Source organism: Mixophyes fleayi, chromosome 11 (genome assembly GCF_038048845.1).
Source record: "Mixophyes fleayi isolate aMixFle1 chromosome 11, aMixFle1.hap1, whole genome shotgun sequence".
In the NCBI taxonomy this organism is placed as follows: Eukaryota; Metazoa; Chordata; class Amphibia; order Anura; family Limnodynastidae; genus Mixophyes; species Mixophyes fleayi.
In genome coordinates this window covers 45,330,140-45,346,662 of record NC_134412.1, presented here as the reverse complement: position 1 = coordinate 45,346,662, position 16,523 = coordinate 45,330,140, and the positions used below count along the sequence as shown (strand labels likewise).

Below are 16,523 nucleotides of genomic sequence, written 5' to 3'. Positions count from 1 at the left end.
ACCACAAGTAAGAACAGTTTAAGTACATTGCACTCCAAGAAGAACTAATATTGGTTGACCCTAATATATGAGTAAAGTAAAAAAAAGAAAGGGACATCTTTTAGGAACTCTGAAACACTGGACTACTGGCCTTAATTTTCTCCTGTAATATTGTGTAGAGCTAGGGAGTAGACAGGAATTATTTTCTCCCCCCCCCCCACTACAGATTGCTTAATTGTCTTGTTTTTTCTGGATAAGTAATTTTGATAGTGAAGTGTTGAATTCAATGTACATATGTCTTTCTTTAAGCTAACAGTGTATAAAAATGTATTTCAGGAATTCCTTTTAATGCTCTCATCTAAAAGACAAAAAATAGAGAACTGTAGCAGTGCTTTTACCATCTCGCTGACTTTTTCGTTCTCTGTATCCAGATAGAAGTGCAATTGCAGGAACTGCCACAGGAAGGACTTCTTGTGTCATGGGGATTTAAGGATCGCCCTGATATAATGCTTCAGATTGAACCCAAGCATTCATACCAAGTGAGTGTTCAGAAGTGTCCATATGTAAATAAATTTGGTGGTTGATTGCAACTACCAAACAAAAAGAATTTCCCTAAAATTTATGAAGATGTTCCTTTTCTTTTAAAGCTCGTCTCTTTGCACACACAGGGTGAGGGAGGTGCAGAACTCTGCACAGTACAAGATCTAATACAGAATGCACTGCTCACTGCGGAGCCTGCTATGATGTTCAATTTAAAAGCTCATGATGGTGATACGGTGAGCCATTTGCTTCCTGTCCTAAGCTCTATTTTTGCCCCTTCCCTTATTTCCTTATTTCTTTCTCCTTTCTATTATTCTAAAACTATGTATATATCCTGCACAGGGTTCGTATGACAGACTGTTACCATCATTCCCATCTAGAACAGAGGGATTCAGACTTCTTATTCGCCAGCTGCGATTGCAGGATATGATTCTGCCAGACATGGGTAGGTTTATTTTCTTGCAGGTTGCAAATTTATGTTATGACAAAGTGCCAATGGACAGTGCACAGATTTCACATGGCTCCATCACACACACACACACACATACACCATTGGGCAGGTGAATCCAGTAAGGCATTCTTACAGTGTACTCTTGATTGACTATGGAATATTTTTTAGACAAAAAGGTGACCGTAGGATACATGATTGTTACAAGATACTTTTTCACATGGCACCAGATTTTCATTTTTATTTTTTTTTAATGTTGTTCCCCACCTCTCCCCCCCCCACCCTCCCCTAAGATTCTTTTAAAGTTCATTCTTCATTTGTCAAAAGAATGCAATAACTGATGTATAGTGTTGACAGCTGGTATGATCTGGGTTATGACTTAAGCATTTCATATCTGCACGTGCAAAAAAGAATTACATGTAAAAGAATACTACAGATGCAGGCTGTACATGCACAAAAGATTCTGACAGGTTCTCTCTCTTGAGGTGTAAATGGAATAGTAGATGCTGGTTAACTCTTCAACACCTTCAGACTGTTACACAAATGTAAATGCAAGGACACACTGGGTTGTTAGTCAAATGTATTAACAAATCACACACTGGCATACAAGGGGTTAACTTGGTCGAGCTATATTCTTAACAGGCTAATGGATTTGTTAGAGTATCGAGGACACAGCTTATTAAATTTATAGGTTTAATATACAAAGGTACAGGTCATTCAGATATATAAACAAGTGACCTACATAACCAAAACAGATTTAAAAATATAAGACCGTTTCAGAATCTGTGCCATGGGAAATTGGCTTGGAAGATGGAGAGTTTATCAATGTGGATTGATTTTCCCAAAAGACCGACCCTTTCTTGTAGCTGTTCTCACATTTTTAAAGACACCTTTACACCTTTTCCCCACCTCCAGGGCTGTGCCCTGTGACACTGTTTACAACCATGATTTGCATATTGCCTGATTTAATACCCAAATCTAATATGTCAGTTTTTGGTGGAGTGTCACACAGTCCCAATTTTATTATTAAAATATCCCCTATGAATTTACCCATCTTTTGATACCAAACAGGCCTGGGTGCAGGGTATTCGTTGAGCTTACACACATTTTCTTAACTTCTCTGTGTGGCAGAATGCTTAATTTGACAAGAGATGCCCTTCATCATGCTACTGAGGAATATGTGGTCGACCACTACTTTTATTGATTTTAAGTGGCATATTTGAAAACTGAGTTACTTTTGTCTATATAAAATATAGCCAGTCATCACATGGCTTCCTTGTCCAAGACAACATGCTGAGTGATTCCTAATAGTCTCTTCAGGTGTCAAAACTCCATCCCGCCCTCTTCGTTCTGCCAATGACCGCCGCCTCTCCTCCTCTCACGCGCAAATCCAAGACTTCTCCCGCGCTGCCCCCCTCCACTGGAACAAGCTCCCTCCCTCCATCAGAACATCCCCTACTCTGTCCAGGTTCAAACGGGCTCTAAAAACCCACCTCTTTCTCCAAGCCTTCCAGTCTCCCACTTAACTTCCTACCTTTTTCTGCCTCTCCCCTCCCCTGAATCTGCCTCCGTTCCCCCTTCTCTACCTCTCACCCCTGTGTCTCTGTCTGTCTACCCCGCCCCTTAGATTGTACGCTTCCTTGAGTAGGGTCTTCTCTCCTCCTGTTTCCTACACCTTTAACTCTGCTCTCCAGCTACCTTTCCCCCCACCCCTCTGTGGGTCTCCTCGTCATCCGCGCCCTCCCTCTTGGGCTCCGGCGCCTGCTGGTCTTCCCTCCCCCCTATCTCTAGCTACGCTTTGAGTTTACTGAGTTATTGTGCTTATTGTTTACTGTACCGTGCTGTCCCACCTTGTATTGTACTTGTTTGTCCCTGTACGGCGCTACGGACACTGAGTGGCGCCTTATAAATAAAAATTATTAATAATAATAATCCTAGGCCAGGATATAGTTCACCCCATGAGGTCTTAGAAGATAGCAGTGTCACCTGCTTCCGCTTCAAACACCGGAATGTGCAGAGCCACCGAATAAACACACAACAGACCCTCTAACTTCACATTTTACAGATTAGTAGATCAATTTATCAATGTATTAATTTATGTGATGTTAAATACTTTCGTGTCAAAAAAAGACAAAAGTATTATAGGAGAGATTACCTTTATTGGCTAACCCCCAAAAAATAATTATTATATCTGCTAGTTTTCAGAGCACAGAGGCCCCTCCATCAGGCAAGTTTACAAATGAATGACTGAAAAAAAGGCACAACATTTAAGAGCTGTTACATCAAGAAATTTGTGGGGGGGGGGGGGGTACTTCATTAAGATAAGCTAAAGTAATAAAAAGGAGGTTTTTGTTATGGATGGAAGAGTAAAAGTCCTATGAGTTCAGAGGTCTGCACTCTGCTGTGGGGTGTGAAGTGTGTCCCTGTAGTGGGTCATAAATCTAGGTGTCCTTTTGAGTCCTTTAGTCAATGAGTGGAATGTTCTTATCAGTTTGAATTCCCATAATTTTCTCTCCCTGTCATTTTTAAAAAGACCTTTCAGTATTAGGACTTTTACATCTGTCATACTCTGTCCTGGTCCAGAGAAGTGTTTACCCACAGGGGTGTCCAGAGTCGTCTTTATTGTGTGTCTGTGTAAATTCATCCTGGATTGCAGTTCCTGCTTGGTCTCTCCAAAGTAAATTCCTTCATTGCACCTTGTACACTGTATCATGTACACCACATGTACATGAGAATGTGTAAGTAATTTTATAGTCCCGTTGTGTGTTTGGTATGTGGACTGTGTTTGTTGGTAGGACATGGGTGCAGGTTTTGCATTTTTTGTTTTTGCAAGGGAAGGTGCCAGTCTCTGATGGTGATGGGTGGGCACTTCTAACGAGGAGATTTCTTAAGTTGGGAGGCTGTTTGTATGAAAGTAAATCTGGGAATATTTCCTTCAGTCTTTCTGAAATATGGGTTGAAGGTCAACAGCAATTTTCCCCAAGATATTCATGTGGGATCTGTAACTAAGCACTAGAGGCACCCTGCTGTTAACCTCCTTCTATTTGTAATCCAGGAGGCTTCTCCTTGGGATCCTTGTGGCTCTGTTCATCTAGAACTATTGGATGGTATCCTTGTTGTAGGAATGTATTTCTCAGTGATAGCAGGTGTTGTTTTTTGTCTTCACTGTCTGAACAAATCCGATTGTATCTCAGAGCTTGGCTGTAAATGATGGACTTCTTTGTGTCCTGGGTGAAAGCTGTTCCATCTCAGATATGCTGGGCGGCCTGTAGGTTTATGATAGACTGATGTTTGTATGGTATTGTTTTTATTTTATAGGGTCATGTTCAGGAAATGTATCTGAGATCGTAAGTAGTTAAGAGTGCGTCTAATGGTTGGGTAAAATTTGTTGAGGGTTTTTATGGAAAGTCAGCAGCTCATCTTCAGAGCCAGTCCAGATTAGTAGCAAATCCTCAATATAACGGAAGTATGCTAGAGGTTTCATTGTGCAAGTTGATAAGAATTCCTCCTCTAGTTTAGCCATGAAAAGATTTGCATACTGAGGTGACATCTTACTACCCATGGCGCTTCCCATACACTGCAGGTATATGTCTTTCCCAAAAGAAAAGTAATTATTATGATTGAGTACAAACCTGATCAGCTGCAAGGTTGGCTCCGTAGCTAGACTGTTTCTTTGAAGATAGTGTTGGCACGCGGCTATGCCATCCTTGTGGGGTATGTTAGAGTACAGAGACTCCACATCCATAGTTGACAGTATTGAGTCTTCTGGTAGTGGACCCAGAGCTAAAAGTTTGTAGAGAATGTCCGTGGTATCCTGGATGTAGCTGGGTGTTCGTCTCACCAAGGGCTTTAGAACGTTCTCTATCCAGCCAGAAATATTTTCCGTTAAGTTCTCAATACCATAAATTATTGGTCTCCCTGGATGCCTTCTGTATGTATTTTGGGTAACTTGTAGAAGGTGCCCATTTTGGGATTGTCTGGTATAAGTTCCAGTAGTTTGTCACAAACGCCCAGCCTGTCCCAGATACAACAATTTGAACAGCTGGTCGTGACTGGTGTTACCTTAGTTAATTAACAATGAATACACTTTCTGCCATGTTTCACACTTAAATCACATACACCTGTAGCATGAGCCTCCCTGGGTGTATTCATTTAATATACCATATTTTACACTGCATTTATGATTAGGCCTTATTTCCCCCAGTTATGGTATAGCTTAATTCTTATAACTGTAATTCCTGTATGATCACTACCCACATCAAATAAAACAAAACAGTATATAACTATATTTCTTAATATATTGGCTTTATACTAAAAATAACTTTGACACAGGTTAACCAGATCTACAACTATCCTCTTGGGTGAGGAGATTTCAACAGAATAAATCAGCTAAGCCATAAAAGACCAGGCTTTCTATGCTACCCCTCGACTAGATTGGCAATCAAGGTCTCAGAGTGTGTTCTTATCCGAAATTGCACTAGACAGGGGTGTCCCCAATTTGCATTACTCATTTGCTGATATACTGTTGACTATAATCAACCCACATTTCTCCCTGCCAAATGTATATATAGTTCTTAATTCATATTCATTTATCTCTGGATATAAAATTATTCTAAATACTGAAGCCCTTCCATTACATATACCGGATAAAGATAAAATATCTGGGAATTTATATGACCATCTCCTATTTCTTCCAATATAAGAAAAATTTCCCACATTCTTTTCTGACATTCATAGGGATCTCCATTCATGAGGAAAGTATATTATAAGGGCACAGTCGTGCCCTTATATTAAGGTTGCATCTAATGAGTGACAATCTGCCATGTTAAATCTGTGAGATGGGAGGCATGGTGTCTGAGGGCTACTTCTTAAAAAAGCTATTATTAAAGCTATTAAGCTGAAATTTGTCATGCGAATGGAGAACTGTCCACAGGTGTCGCATGCGAAATTTCAGAAAAAATAATAAAAAAATGACAAATTAGGAATAATCTAAACTTCAAAATTTCACCATTTTTTTCCCACTTCCTGTTTCGCAAAAGTCAGTTTTTCTTTGTGAGTGTGTAACTCAGTGTACAGGGTGTTTAAAGACTTGGGGTCTGTTTTGTCAGAAAGCTATTAGGGCTGAGGAGTGCTTTTAAGGGTTCACAAGTTTGAGAAATTTACAGTTTTTTTTAACAATTTAGTAAAATATGCCCCATTTTAAAGATGAGGAATTTCACAGAGTTTCAAAATGTTGCGCATGTCAGATAGAGGTGTGTGCTGGGTGTACTCAATCTGGCTTCACTTGGGAGTACAAATATGGCTGAGCCTCTTGCTACAAATTTTCCTTCTGTGGGGAGGAGAAATTAGCCATATTTGCAGGCGACAAGGGGGCTGTTAAATGTTTTGGGGCTGAGGAGGTGGCACCCTGTAGTATTAGCCCTGGCACTGCTCTCATTAGGAAGTTTAATATTCAGAGCGGTGCCAGAGGCGCTGTAATAGAAACTATATTTAATTTCCCGCCCCTCGGTTAATTTATTCACTGCACTGAGCTGGGAGCCGTAAATTCAAAAGTGCTCTGAGGTTCTTGTGGTGATCACTGAGTGGAATAGGACAATGTTTTAAACAATATGTAAACCTGCCTGTATGTAATATGCTGGACTGTGAAAGTGAAAGGGGGAGAGTGGACTTCCCTGCTATATGATGGAGCAGCAGGAGGGGGGGGGGGGGGGGGAGATCAGGAGCAGGTGGTGCCCGCAGCGCTGGTGGAGAAGCTATCTTATTCATAAATTGTATTCTGAATTACCTAGTTATGTGCAATTGCTCCTGGGGTTACAGAGAAGTGCATGGTCCTGCGAGCTGATTGCACCCATTGATGTTGAGTGGATTGGGGACCGCTCCTTGCTAAGTGTGGGTCACAAACATGAATGCTCATAGTTTTGCAGTAATGTGGGAGGAACAATTAGATTCCATTGTATGGGAGGAAGATTATTTTAAATGGAGAAAATGGTGGAGGGGGATTTGCAGAACTGTTCTGTCTGCACAGATATACACACAACACACTTTCCCCTGCGCATAGTACTGATCAGACCGGGCATTGAATGGGTGACTGGGGCAAGATCTCCATAATTGCTACTGTCGGCGTCCACCTTTCTTAGTCCCCTTGAGTGTAAGTGGGATATAGAGTGCAGGGATAGAGATATGCAGATATATATTGATTGCAGGCAGTGTCAGATTATAGTATGAATGGAGAGAGAGCTGTTGCTTCCCTCCTCCATTTGAGTGACAGCTCCTCAGTCCCATGGAGTCTTGTGTTTCCTATAGTGTGTACATCCTCAGTGTTACGGGGCCGGGATATCTAGTGGCACCCGTACTGATAGGCAGCTCACACTGTTACCTGAGACCTGTACTGACAGGCAGCTCACACTTTGCTGCCCAGGCTCCATAATGTCATAGATCATATTGTGCATAAGGCATGTGTAAGTAAGTAGGTAAGTGTTGGAAATAACATGCCATACAGCATGGAGGACCAGGCAGACTTACTGAGGAGCACAGTGTAGAAGGTGACTTATTTATATTGATACGTTTACCTGATTTTACACGCCCACAGTATAACCACTTCAAAGTCCAATTTTATCATCACGTTTGGCCTTAACAGCATGACTTTAAAGACAGGATCCCAAAAGAATGAGTTTTAAAAGTTTTCAAAACATTAGGTTTTTGCAGGGTGGGGCTACACAATTAGCAATGAACTGTGATACCCAGAGTGACAAGCAGTACACCCTCTACTTCCCATGTGCCTCCTTCTCCACAGCTCAGCCTGTGGTGTGGAGGGGTTCAGGCAGTGGCAAATCCAGGGATGGGGGGGATGATCGGGGCAATCATCCCCCCCCCCCCCCCTGGCAGCAGAAGCGTAAACCTTAAAATGTAAAGAATAGATGCCGGTCAAAGGGTGCGGGATCAACCAGGACTAGCTAATCAGACTAAAGGGGGGCGTGACTAAAAAAGTCTAGTTCCGACCCTGGGTTCAGGGTCCTGGCAAATGTGGCTGTGCTGTGGGTAACAGAGAAGGCTGGGGTGTGATGGAGCTTCGTCAAACACACCGAGGTCTAAAGTAGATCGAAGTGCTGCCTGGTGTGGAACAGCAGTGTCAACCATTAAATATGTAGTGGCCACAAGGAATTTATAGGGGTACAGAGTCTACAAGGATTGCTGTGTGATTCAGCCATTAATATGAGTGTACATGGGTTAATTAGTTGTCATTGTTGGGAAGTGAGGGTATAGAGGTACCTGTAAGGGCTTGTAAGGTTTCAGCATGGTGAGTGAAGGGGTGTCAGGAATTATGGGTCTATATTTGTACCATAGTTTTGTGTGTCAGTTCAGACAGTATTTTGAAGGTTTAAGGATGCCAGGAGCTAGTATGGAATTATAGATTATCATGCATTAGTGTGGAGGTGATAGGCAGTGTAGGACTGTACCACCAGGATTCTACTGGAATTCATGGTGGGCTTCACTTGCTGCGGGCATTACAGTTGCAGATTTTAATATGGGCTATTGGCTGGTCACACCCCCTTTCATGGGCCTTTACCATTGCTTTCCCCTGTGGGCCATTCATGCCCCAGTCCGACACTGATTGCATGTATACAATGCACGGTAGTACAGAGAGAGAGAGTGTGTACAGGGTTAGAGAGTGCATGGGGCAGATAAATGGAGGTAGATAGAGGGTGCAGAGGGTACAGAGAGAGAGTGCAGGTGTATAGAGATGCAGGTATATATACAGAGGACAGAGGGTATTAGAGATGTAGGTATATAGAGAGATTAAGGGGGTATGTAGAGGGGACAGTGGGTAAATGGGTGCATAAGTGTAATATTATAGTACAGTATACGTAATGCACAGAGCATCTTAGGGTGTCAGATTATTGTGGCACGAAGTAGAAAGAGCAACACATGTTTATTCAATATAAATACATTTGGGTAAATGTGTACATAGTAAATTAATCTGCTTGGTGGCGGGTGTTATTCTGGGCGATCTGTATTGTTAATTTACCTGCACATTGCTGGCAGAGCTGTGAAGGCGCTATTGTACAACTGTCATGGTTATAAGCCCCCAGGAAAGGTCAGACAAAGATTATAGAGAATGTGTGTAGGGTTGTCATAAATAGGTCAGGGTAAAGTCACTGTGAGGGATAATGTATACTAGACCAATACGGCTGACAGTGTAGAATGCACACAGCCCTGTGGTTCCTGATCTCCTCATCTACCTCAGCTGACAGCAGATACTTTGGCCATGTTTTTCCCTCCCCTCCTTTAGCCAGCACAACAGCCCCTCCCCCTCCTCCGTGTGCAGTTGAAGCTGCCACAGCTGGAGATGTGTACCGCTCATGAAACTTCTGCTGGAGTCTACTTCATGCACCTGCATCCGACATTTCAGAACCCCTTGTCCCTGTCCTGGTGGGGAGAATCCTTCCATTCCACAGTGCATGACGTCACTTCTGTACCACACTTTTACCTCCACAAATGATTTTTACTAGGTGCCAGTAAAGAAGTGCCACTTAAAAACCTGATGAGAATATGAGATTCCATGGGAAAAGAAAGCTAGCGCAAATATATGGGTGACCTAAGTAAAAAGCTGGTGAGCATATGGGTTGCTTGTGAGAAAAACTGGGCATATGGGGTGGCATGTTAGAGATAAGCTGGATTAGCAGATGAATGTAGAAACCCGCTTTCCCCATGGGGGGGAAACGGCTACGTCAGGTATGCAATGCAGCAGACCAAATACCTTGCCCAGGGAGTTTCAGCCATTACAGTGGGACCCCCTGCCGGCTAATGTGTCTGCTGAACCTTTACAACATACTCTGCCTAAGCTTCAGCTTCTGACTGGCCACTAGACAAAATGATGCTCACCTCCCAGGCTTGGCCCTGGACATACTCTCCTTATCTGACATAATAGGAAAGATTAGGGGAGATATAGAGGACAGCTGCAGTGCACAATAAAAGCTTACAGCTGACTATAAAACAGTCACAAACATCAAAGTAAAGCTGGTAGAGCACAATAACAAGCTGAAAGTGGGCTGCAAAACAGACACAAAGAGCAGAGCAAAACTGTATTGCACAGTGATCAGTGTTTTCCCTCTCCCCGGAGGAAATCTCACACATGGAGCTCTAGGCAACCCCAGTTGTGAGTCCAAGTACAATAAAATGACGTCAAAATTAGAGGCTGCCTATAGCAGCCATGGAAGAAATTGCCCAGCTGCAATGGGCACTTAGAAAAAAAACCTGAAGTTCATTCTGGACTTCCAAGGTATAGAAGGGAAGGAGCATAGAATAGGTATCCTTCCTGCGCTCCTATAGGAAAGGGGGAAGGGATGGGGGTTGCAGCCCGATTCTCTTGGGAATACCCACTAAAATTACCAAAATTACAATAAATAAAACAGAAATTCGGAATAAGGCGCAATTGGGAAGGTAAGGAGATAAACGGGTTTTCTGAGTATCACAAAGTGTGTTGCATCAATGATAACAAAAATTAAAAATTAATACCCCTTTACTATCCAGTGTCCTCCATGGATGAAAGACAAAGAAATGCTGGTGGGCAGTGGAGGATGTGAGGTGAAAGATACTGCATTGGAGGCGTTGTATGTGATGGAAAAGTTGGTGGACAGGGGGGAAGGAATATCTGATAATAGAACATATACTGGGAACAGAGGGTACTAGGTTTAGATGATATCCGAGGAAAAAGTAATTTACAAAATGGTACAGGACAAGTGGTATAGCCAAACAACTGAGGTAGTAGAGGCTAAAATAAATATTCTTGGTTATTATGGATATAAAAAAAATAGGATAAACTAGATGGTCCATTGGTTCTTATCTGCTGTCAATTTCTGTTTCTAATTTTAAAATCTTAAATATTGTAACTTTTGTCACAGGATGTGATGGTATACCATGTCTGTAATGCGCAAGTAACACGTCCATTAAGGTTTCTGCCTTAATCGTCGTAATTTCATTGCCTTTTGGAGTTTGAGTGGAATAGTTTTAATCGTTTTCTTAATTTTCAAATTGTGTATAAGTGTAAGAAACCTTAATTGGACATGTTAAACTGTAAGGTTTTTTGTCTATGGAATTATCTCTTGGTTTAGTTGCATTTATGTGGTTAAAATGAACATCCTACTCTGGATTTTAGATATATTTCAGATTGTTTTTGTTCAAATCGGTGTAATTTCCTTCAACTGTTGCAGAAACTCATAAATGCATTTATCTGTGCAAACAAACCATCTAGATTGTTGTTCTCTACCCTCATTAGATCACTTAAAGAAGCGTGTAGGGGTCTCCCGATATATAAATATTTATTTTTCTACCCATTTATGCCAACTAGTAGCCTGGTTTTCCCTCCATTCACATCCAAATGACTTCAAATGGTGACTTCTAATTAGAGATGAGCGGGCTCGGATATCTAAAATCCGAGCCCACCCGAACGTTGCCGACCCGAGCCGGATCCGAGACAGATCCGGGTATTTCCGCCAATTGCAAAACTGAAACCGAGGCTCTGAGTCAATATCCCGCTGTCGGATCTTGCGATACTCGGATCCTATAAATTCCCCGCTAGTTGCCGCCATCTTAACTCGGGCATTGATCAGGGTAGAGGGAGGTTGTGTTAGGTGGTCCTCTGCCCTGCTATATCTCGTGCTGTGCTGTGCTGTGCTGTGCTGTGCTGTGCTGTGTTCTGTTCAGTTCAGTGGTGCTGCTGGGTCCTGTGCTCTGTCCTTCTGAGTTCAGTGGTGCTGCTGGGTCCTGTGCTGTGTCCTTCTAAGGGCATTGTTATTTCCCCATTATTCCCAAATTATAATAAATGTCAAAAAAAGTTATAAATTTTTTTTACAAAAAAAGAAATTATAAAAAAAAATAAAAATATCCTGCAGTATAAGTCCATTGGTATACTGCTATATTACAAAGTTCACTGATTCAGCAGTATAAGTCCAGTGGTACTGCTATTACAAAGTTCACTGATTCAGCAGTATAAGTCCAGTGGTACTGATATATTACAAAGTTCACTGATTCAGCAGTATAAGTCCAGTGGTACTGATGTACAAAGTTCACTGATTCAGCAGTATAAGTCCAGTGGTACTCTCCTGTGCCGCATATAATTTTTAAAGGCTTTGCCGAGTGTGTGTGGCTTAGGGGTACGCTCTCTTGTGCTACATATAATGGAAAACCAAAATTTGGAGTATAAAGTAGGGAAAGATCAAGACCCACTTCCTCCTAATGCTGAAGCTGCTGCCACTAGTCATGACATAGATGATGAAATGCCATCAACGTCGTATGGCAAGCCCGATGCCCAATCTCCTAGTACAGGGCATGTAAAATCCAAAGAGCCCAAGTTCTCAAAAAATAGCAAAAAGAGAAACTTAAAATCATCTGAGGAGAAACGTAAAGTTGGCAATATGCCATTTACGACACGTAGTGGCAAGGAACGGCTTAGGCCCTGGCCCGTGTTCATGACTAGTGGTCCAGCTTCACCCAAGGATCTAAGCCCTCCTCCCCCCCCTACAAAAAATTTAAGAGAGTTATGCTGTCAGCAACAACAACAAAACAGCAAAGAACTCTGCCTTCTAAACAGATGACATCACAAATCCCCAAGGTGAGTCCAAAGGTGTTGGTGGTTGTGAAGCCTGACCTTCCCATCACTGTACGGGAAGAGGTGACTCCATCCAGCATTTGCAGCACGCCCTCTGCATATGCTGGAAGGATCACCCACAGTCCAGTTACAGATTTGGCTAATGAAGGTGTGAATGTTGTACACCGGGAGGAGGATATTGATGTAGCTGGCGCTGAGGAGGATGTTGATGATTATGATGCAGACAGATACCAAATTGCCTTTCTCAATTTCTATTTATATTCTAGATTATATAACTGCTGAATAGTTTTCTATTTTACTCCTAGTGGAGAGGGGATCTGATGCAGACAGATACCAAACTGCCTTTGTCCATTTCTTTGTATATTTGAATTTTTAGTTCTACAGTCTATGCAGGCTGCTTTTTTTATATTCAACTACAAGTGTAGGGCGGGGGGGGGGGGGGGGCATAGATAGCCACCAAAGTAACGTGGTCCATTTAATTTCACTTTCTAGCTCCACAGTCTGTGCAGCCTGCTTTTTTTATCTTCAAAGTATTTACAAGCCTTGCAATCTAAATTAACTAGAGGTAGTGACGTGCTAGAACTCCACCCTCTATATGCTGCAGAGGATGGAGGAGCATCAAGAGGCCATTCAAGCCTACACAGCCACCTACGACATAGGAAAAGGAGTGGGGATGCGCCTGAGTCAAGCGCACTGGAGACTGATTTCCGTGTTGTGCAAGGTTCTGCAGCCATTTGAACTTGCCACACGAGAAGTCAGTTCCGACACTGCCAGCTTGAGTCAGGTGATTCCCCTGATCAGGCTTTTGCAGAAGCAGCTGGAGAAAGTGAGGGAGGAGTTGGTACACCATTGCGATTCCACCAAGCATGTAGCTCTTGTGGATGAAGCCCTTCGTACGCTTTGCCAGGATCCGAGGGTGGTCAGTCTTTAAAAGTCAGAGGAATACATTCTGCCCACCGTTCTCGATCCTCGGTTTAAAGCGTATGTTGTGTCTCTGTTTCCGGCGGACACAAGTCTACAGCGGTGCAAAGACCTGCTGGTTAGGAGATTGTCCTCTGAAGAGGACCGTGACATGCTCCACCTTCATTTTCATCACTGTTTGTGCAGTTCCAAAAAAGAGGAAGTGCCATTTCTATTCTACCTTCTTTCTATATGTAAAAAAACCCCAAAAAACTGCCATTTCTAGTACTACCTTCTTTCTTTCTATATTTAAAACAACAAAAAAAAACCTGTCATTTCTATTACTACGTTAATTGTTTGTGCAGTCACAAAAAAGAGGAACTGCGCCCTTAACTGCTATGTTGGTTTTAGACGTCCATCCGGTGTCCGCCATCTGTTCCCTGGAATTCAGACCAGTTGAGTTTTTTTTTTATTATATTGTGGCCCCGGTATCAAATTGGGTACCGGGGCCACTCCACTACGCAGTCCAGATACTTGTTTGGTGGAATTCAGACCAGTTGAGGGTTTTTTTATATTATATTGTGGGGACCACTTCACTACGCAGTCCAGATACTTGTTTGGTGGAATTCAGACCAGTTGAGGGTTTTTAAATTATATTGTGGGGACCACTCCACTACGCAGTCCAGAAAGATACCTCGTTGCAACGTTTTGGACTAATAATATTATGAGGTGTTCAGAATACACTGTAAATTAGTGGAAATGATTGTTATTGAATGTTATTGAGGTTAATAATAGCGTAGGAGTGAAAATAAGCCCAAAAACTTGATTTTTGAACTTTTTATGCTTTTTTCAAAAAAAAAATCCGAATCCAAAACCTTAAATCCGAACCAAAACCTTTCGGCAGGTGTTTTGCGAAATAAATCCGAACCCAAAACACGAGACACCAAAAGTCGCCGGTGCACATCCCTACTTCTAATACAAGAGAGTAACTGCTTTAGTCTTAAACTTTCCTTCAATCTCAGATCAGTTACTGCTCTTGAAGATCCTACTATTAACTATGCTCTCTCTAATAACCTCAAGTTGGGACAACCCTGACTTCCCGCCAGGTTCCCCTCTATTATATAGTCGTTCATGGAGGAGGATGACTGGAGGTTGATTTATGACTTCAAGGATACAATGATTTGGGCAACTCCTTGTCTGAAAAAATTATGGTATACCACAATTAACTGTTTTTTAATTTTCATATATCTATTATCTGCAATCCTTGGACCTTACTCAGTTTGAGTTACTACAGTCCTGACAGGTAGAGTATGCTCTCTACCCTTTATTTACTTCGATCTGCTGCTGCAGAATCTTTGCTGGAACATGACCTCAAATGGGAAAGGACCTGGGATCTCCAAATGACATGGGCAGGTGGAATAGAATTAGAGATAAGGTTTCCAGCGCTTCTCTTTCTACTTTGATTAAATAAAATTCATATTTGTTTTTTATACAAGATGGTACCTTTACCTAGAATATTTCCAAATACATCTTGCAGGTACATCGCCCTTGTGCTGCAGGTGATGTGAATATAGAGGTGATTTTATCCATACGTGGTGGCAGTGTCTCAAAATGTTTTGAAGGGAAAAATTACACAATGCTTGAACAGATAGTGGATATTAAATATTGTCATTCTCCCTGGTGTGTTTTCTTGTCTCCCTGTTCCTGGTTTAGGACCACTGTCTAGTAAACTTTCTTATCATATCTTGATTGCAGCTATGTATTCTATAGTTAAGTACTGTAAAGACCCATGTCCATCTCCCCCTCTCCCCTCTATGGGGACAAATGCTTTTCAGTTGCAAGGAAAAGCAGATAAATTTCATCCCTTATGGGAGCCCTGGTTTACCTTCACCATTCTTGTTTATACACAATTGTGGAATATTGTGTTTTCTGCTGACCCTTCACAATATTACACTTATTACTTTTAGTGGAAGTAGTAAGGTTATCTTCCACACAAAAAGATTTCTTTGAAATGAGCCAATATATTGAACATATCTTGTAATCAAACTCAGATGAGAAAAAAATGTAGCTAGTGTCAAAATAGCACTTATAAATAAGATAATGTTGAAATAACCCCCAAAGGGTGCTGCTTCCTGTAGTGTATAATCGTAATAACTAAAAAGGAGAAAAGTACTACTTAAGGAAAGTACATCTGCAATATAACATATAAATCAAATAAAATGAGGACCCTCTTCATTAATCCATAAGTGCCTAATGGTGGATATGAAAAAACTACACCACACGTAAAAACAAGTTTATTTGATATACGTTAAAAACAAAGAAAAAGCAAAATATTAAAAATTTGGAGTCTGGAACAAGCTTAGATATATGAAAATATAAATGTAAAGAAATATAGTACATAGGGCTCCATTCCAAATATAATTGATTATAAGGATGTAACTTAAAGCATGTTATATATTGTGAATTCGTAATAGTATTTAATTGGGATAGTTCTACATAAATACTGAAGGACCTCAAAGTTGGTAGAGAAGTTCTGAATGAAACAGCGATTGTGAATATTGATATAATTAATTTGTCCAAAATGGATAAAAAATGTAACTAATAGAAGTGTATTACTTGATCGATAATTATCCTGTCTGTAAATAATACAATGTTAATAAGAGTCGTTCCTGCATCATCCCATAACCTAGATCGTATATATCAGGATCTTAAAATCCCCCAGTTGGTATTAATGGGGTATATAAATTAAGTAATACATGGATCAATCATAGATTACGGATGCGCTAGTATCCGTTTGACCTTCGCTGTTTAATCAGTAATCATTCCCGCCCTTAGCTGGTCTATTATATTGCAGAGGTCGTTCCTATAATCTGATCACGTATATCATATGTATCGGCACACCTAAATATTCTGATTACTTATATCGTATGTATCAAAACCCCGATAGTATCTCTGTCAGTGACCGTGGGGCATATGAATTTGACTGTTGATCGGATATATACAGGATCTGTCACAAATGCTGTTTTAATTTTATATATCAAAACCCCG

At 41.3% G+C, this 16,523-nt stretch overlaps 1 protein-coding gene across 2 annotated transcripts in view; it reads left to right on the top strand.

Moving 5' to 3' along the window:
- Positions 1-16,523, top strand: part of C2CD2L (C2CD2 like) — a 99,625-nt gene that overhangs the window by 43,541 nt on the left and 39,561 nt on the right. The window contains exons 4-6 of one of the 2 annotated variants that reach the window (XM_075189719.1): positions 411-518; positions 648-755; positions 862-964. In XM_075189719.1, the coding sequence (XP_075045820.1) occupies positions 411-518; positions 648-755; positions 862-964 (319 nt within the window). Of the gene's footprint in view, positions 1-410; positions 519-626; positions 756-861; positions 965-16,523 lie in introns of both variants that reach the window. The other variant, XM_075189718.1, reaches the window with a different exon arrangement.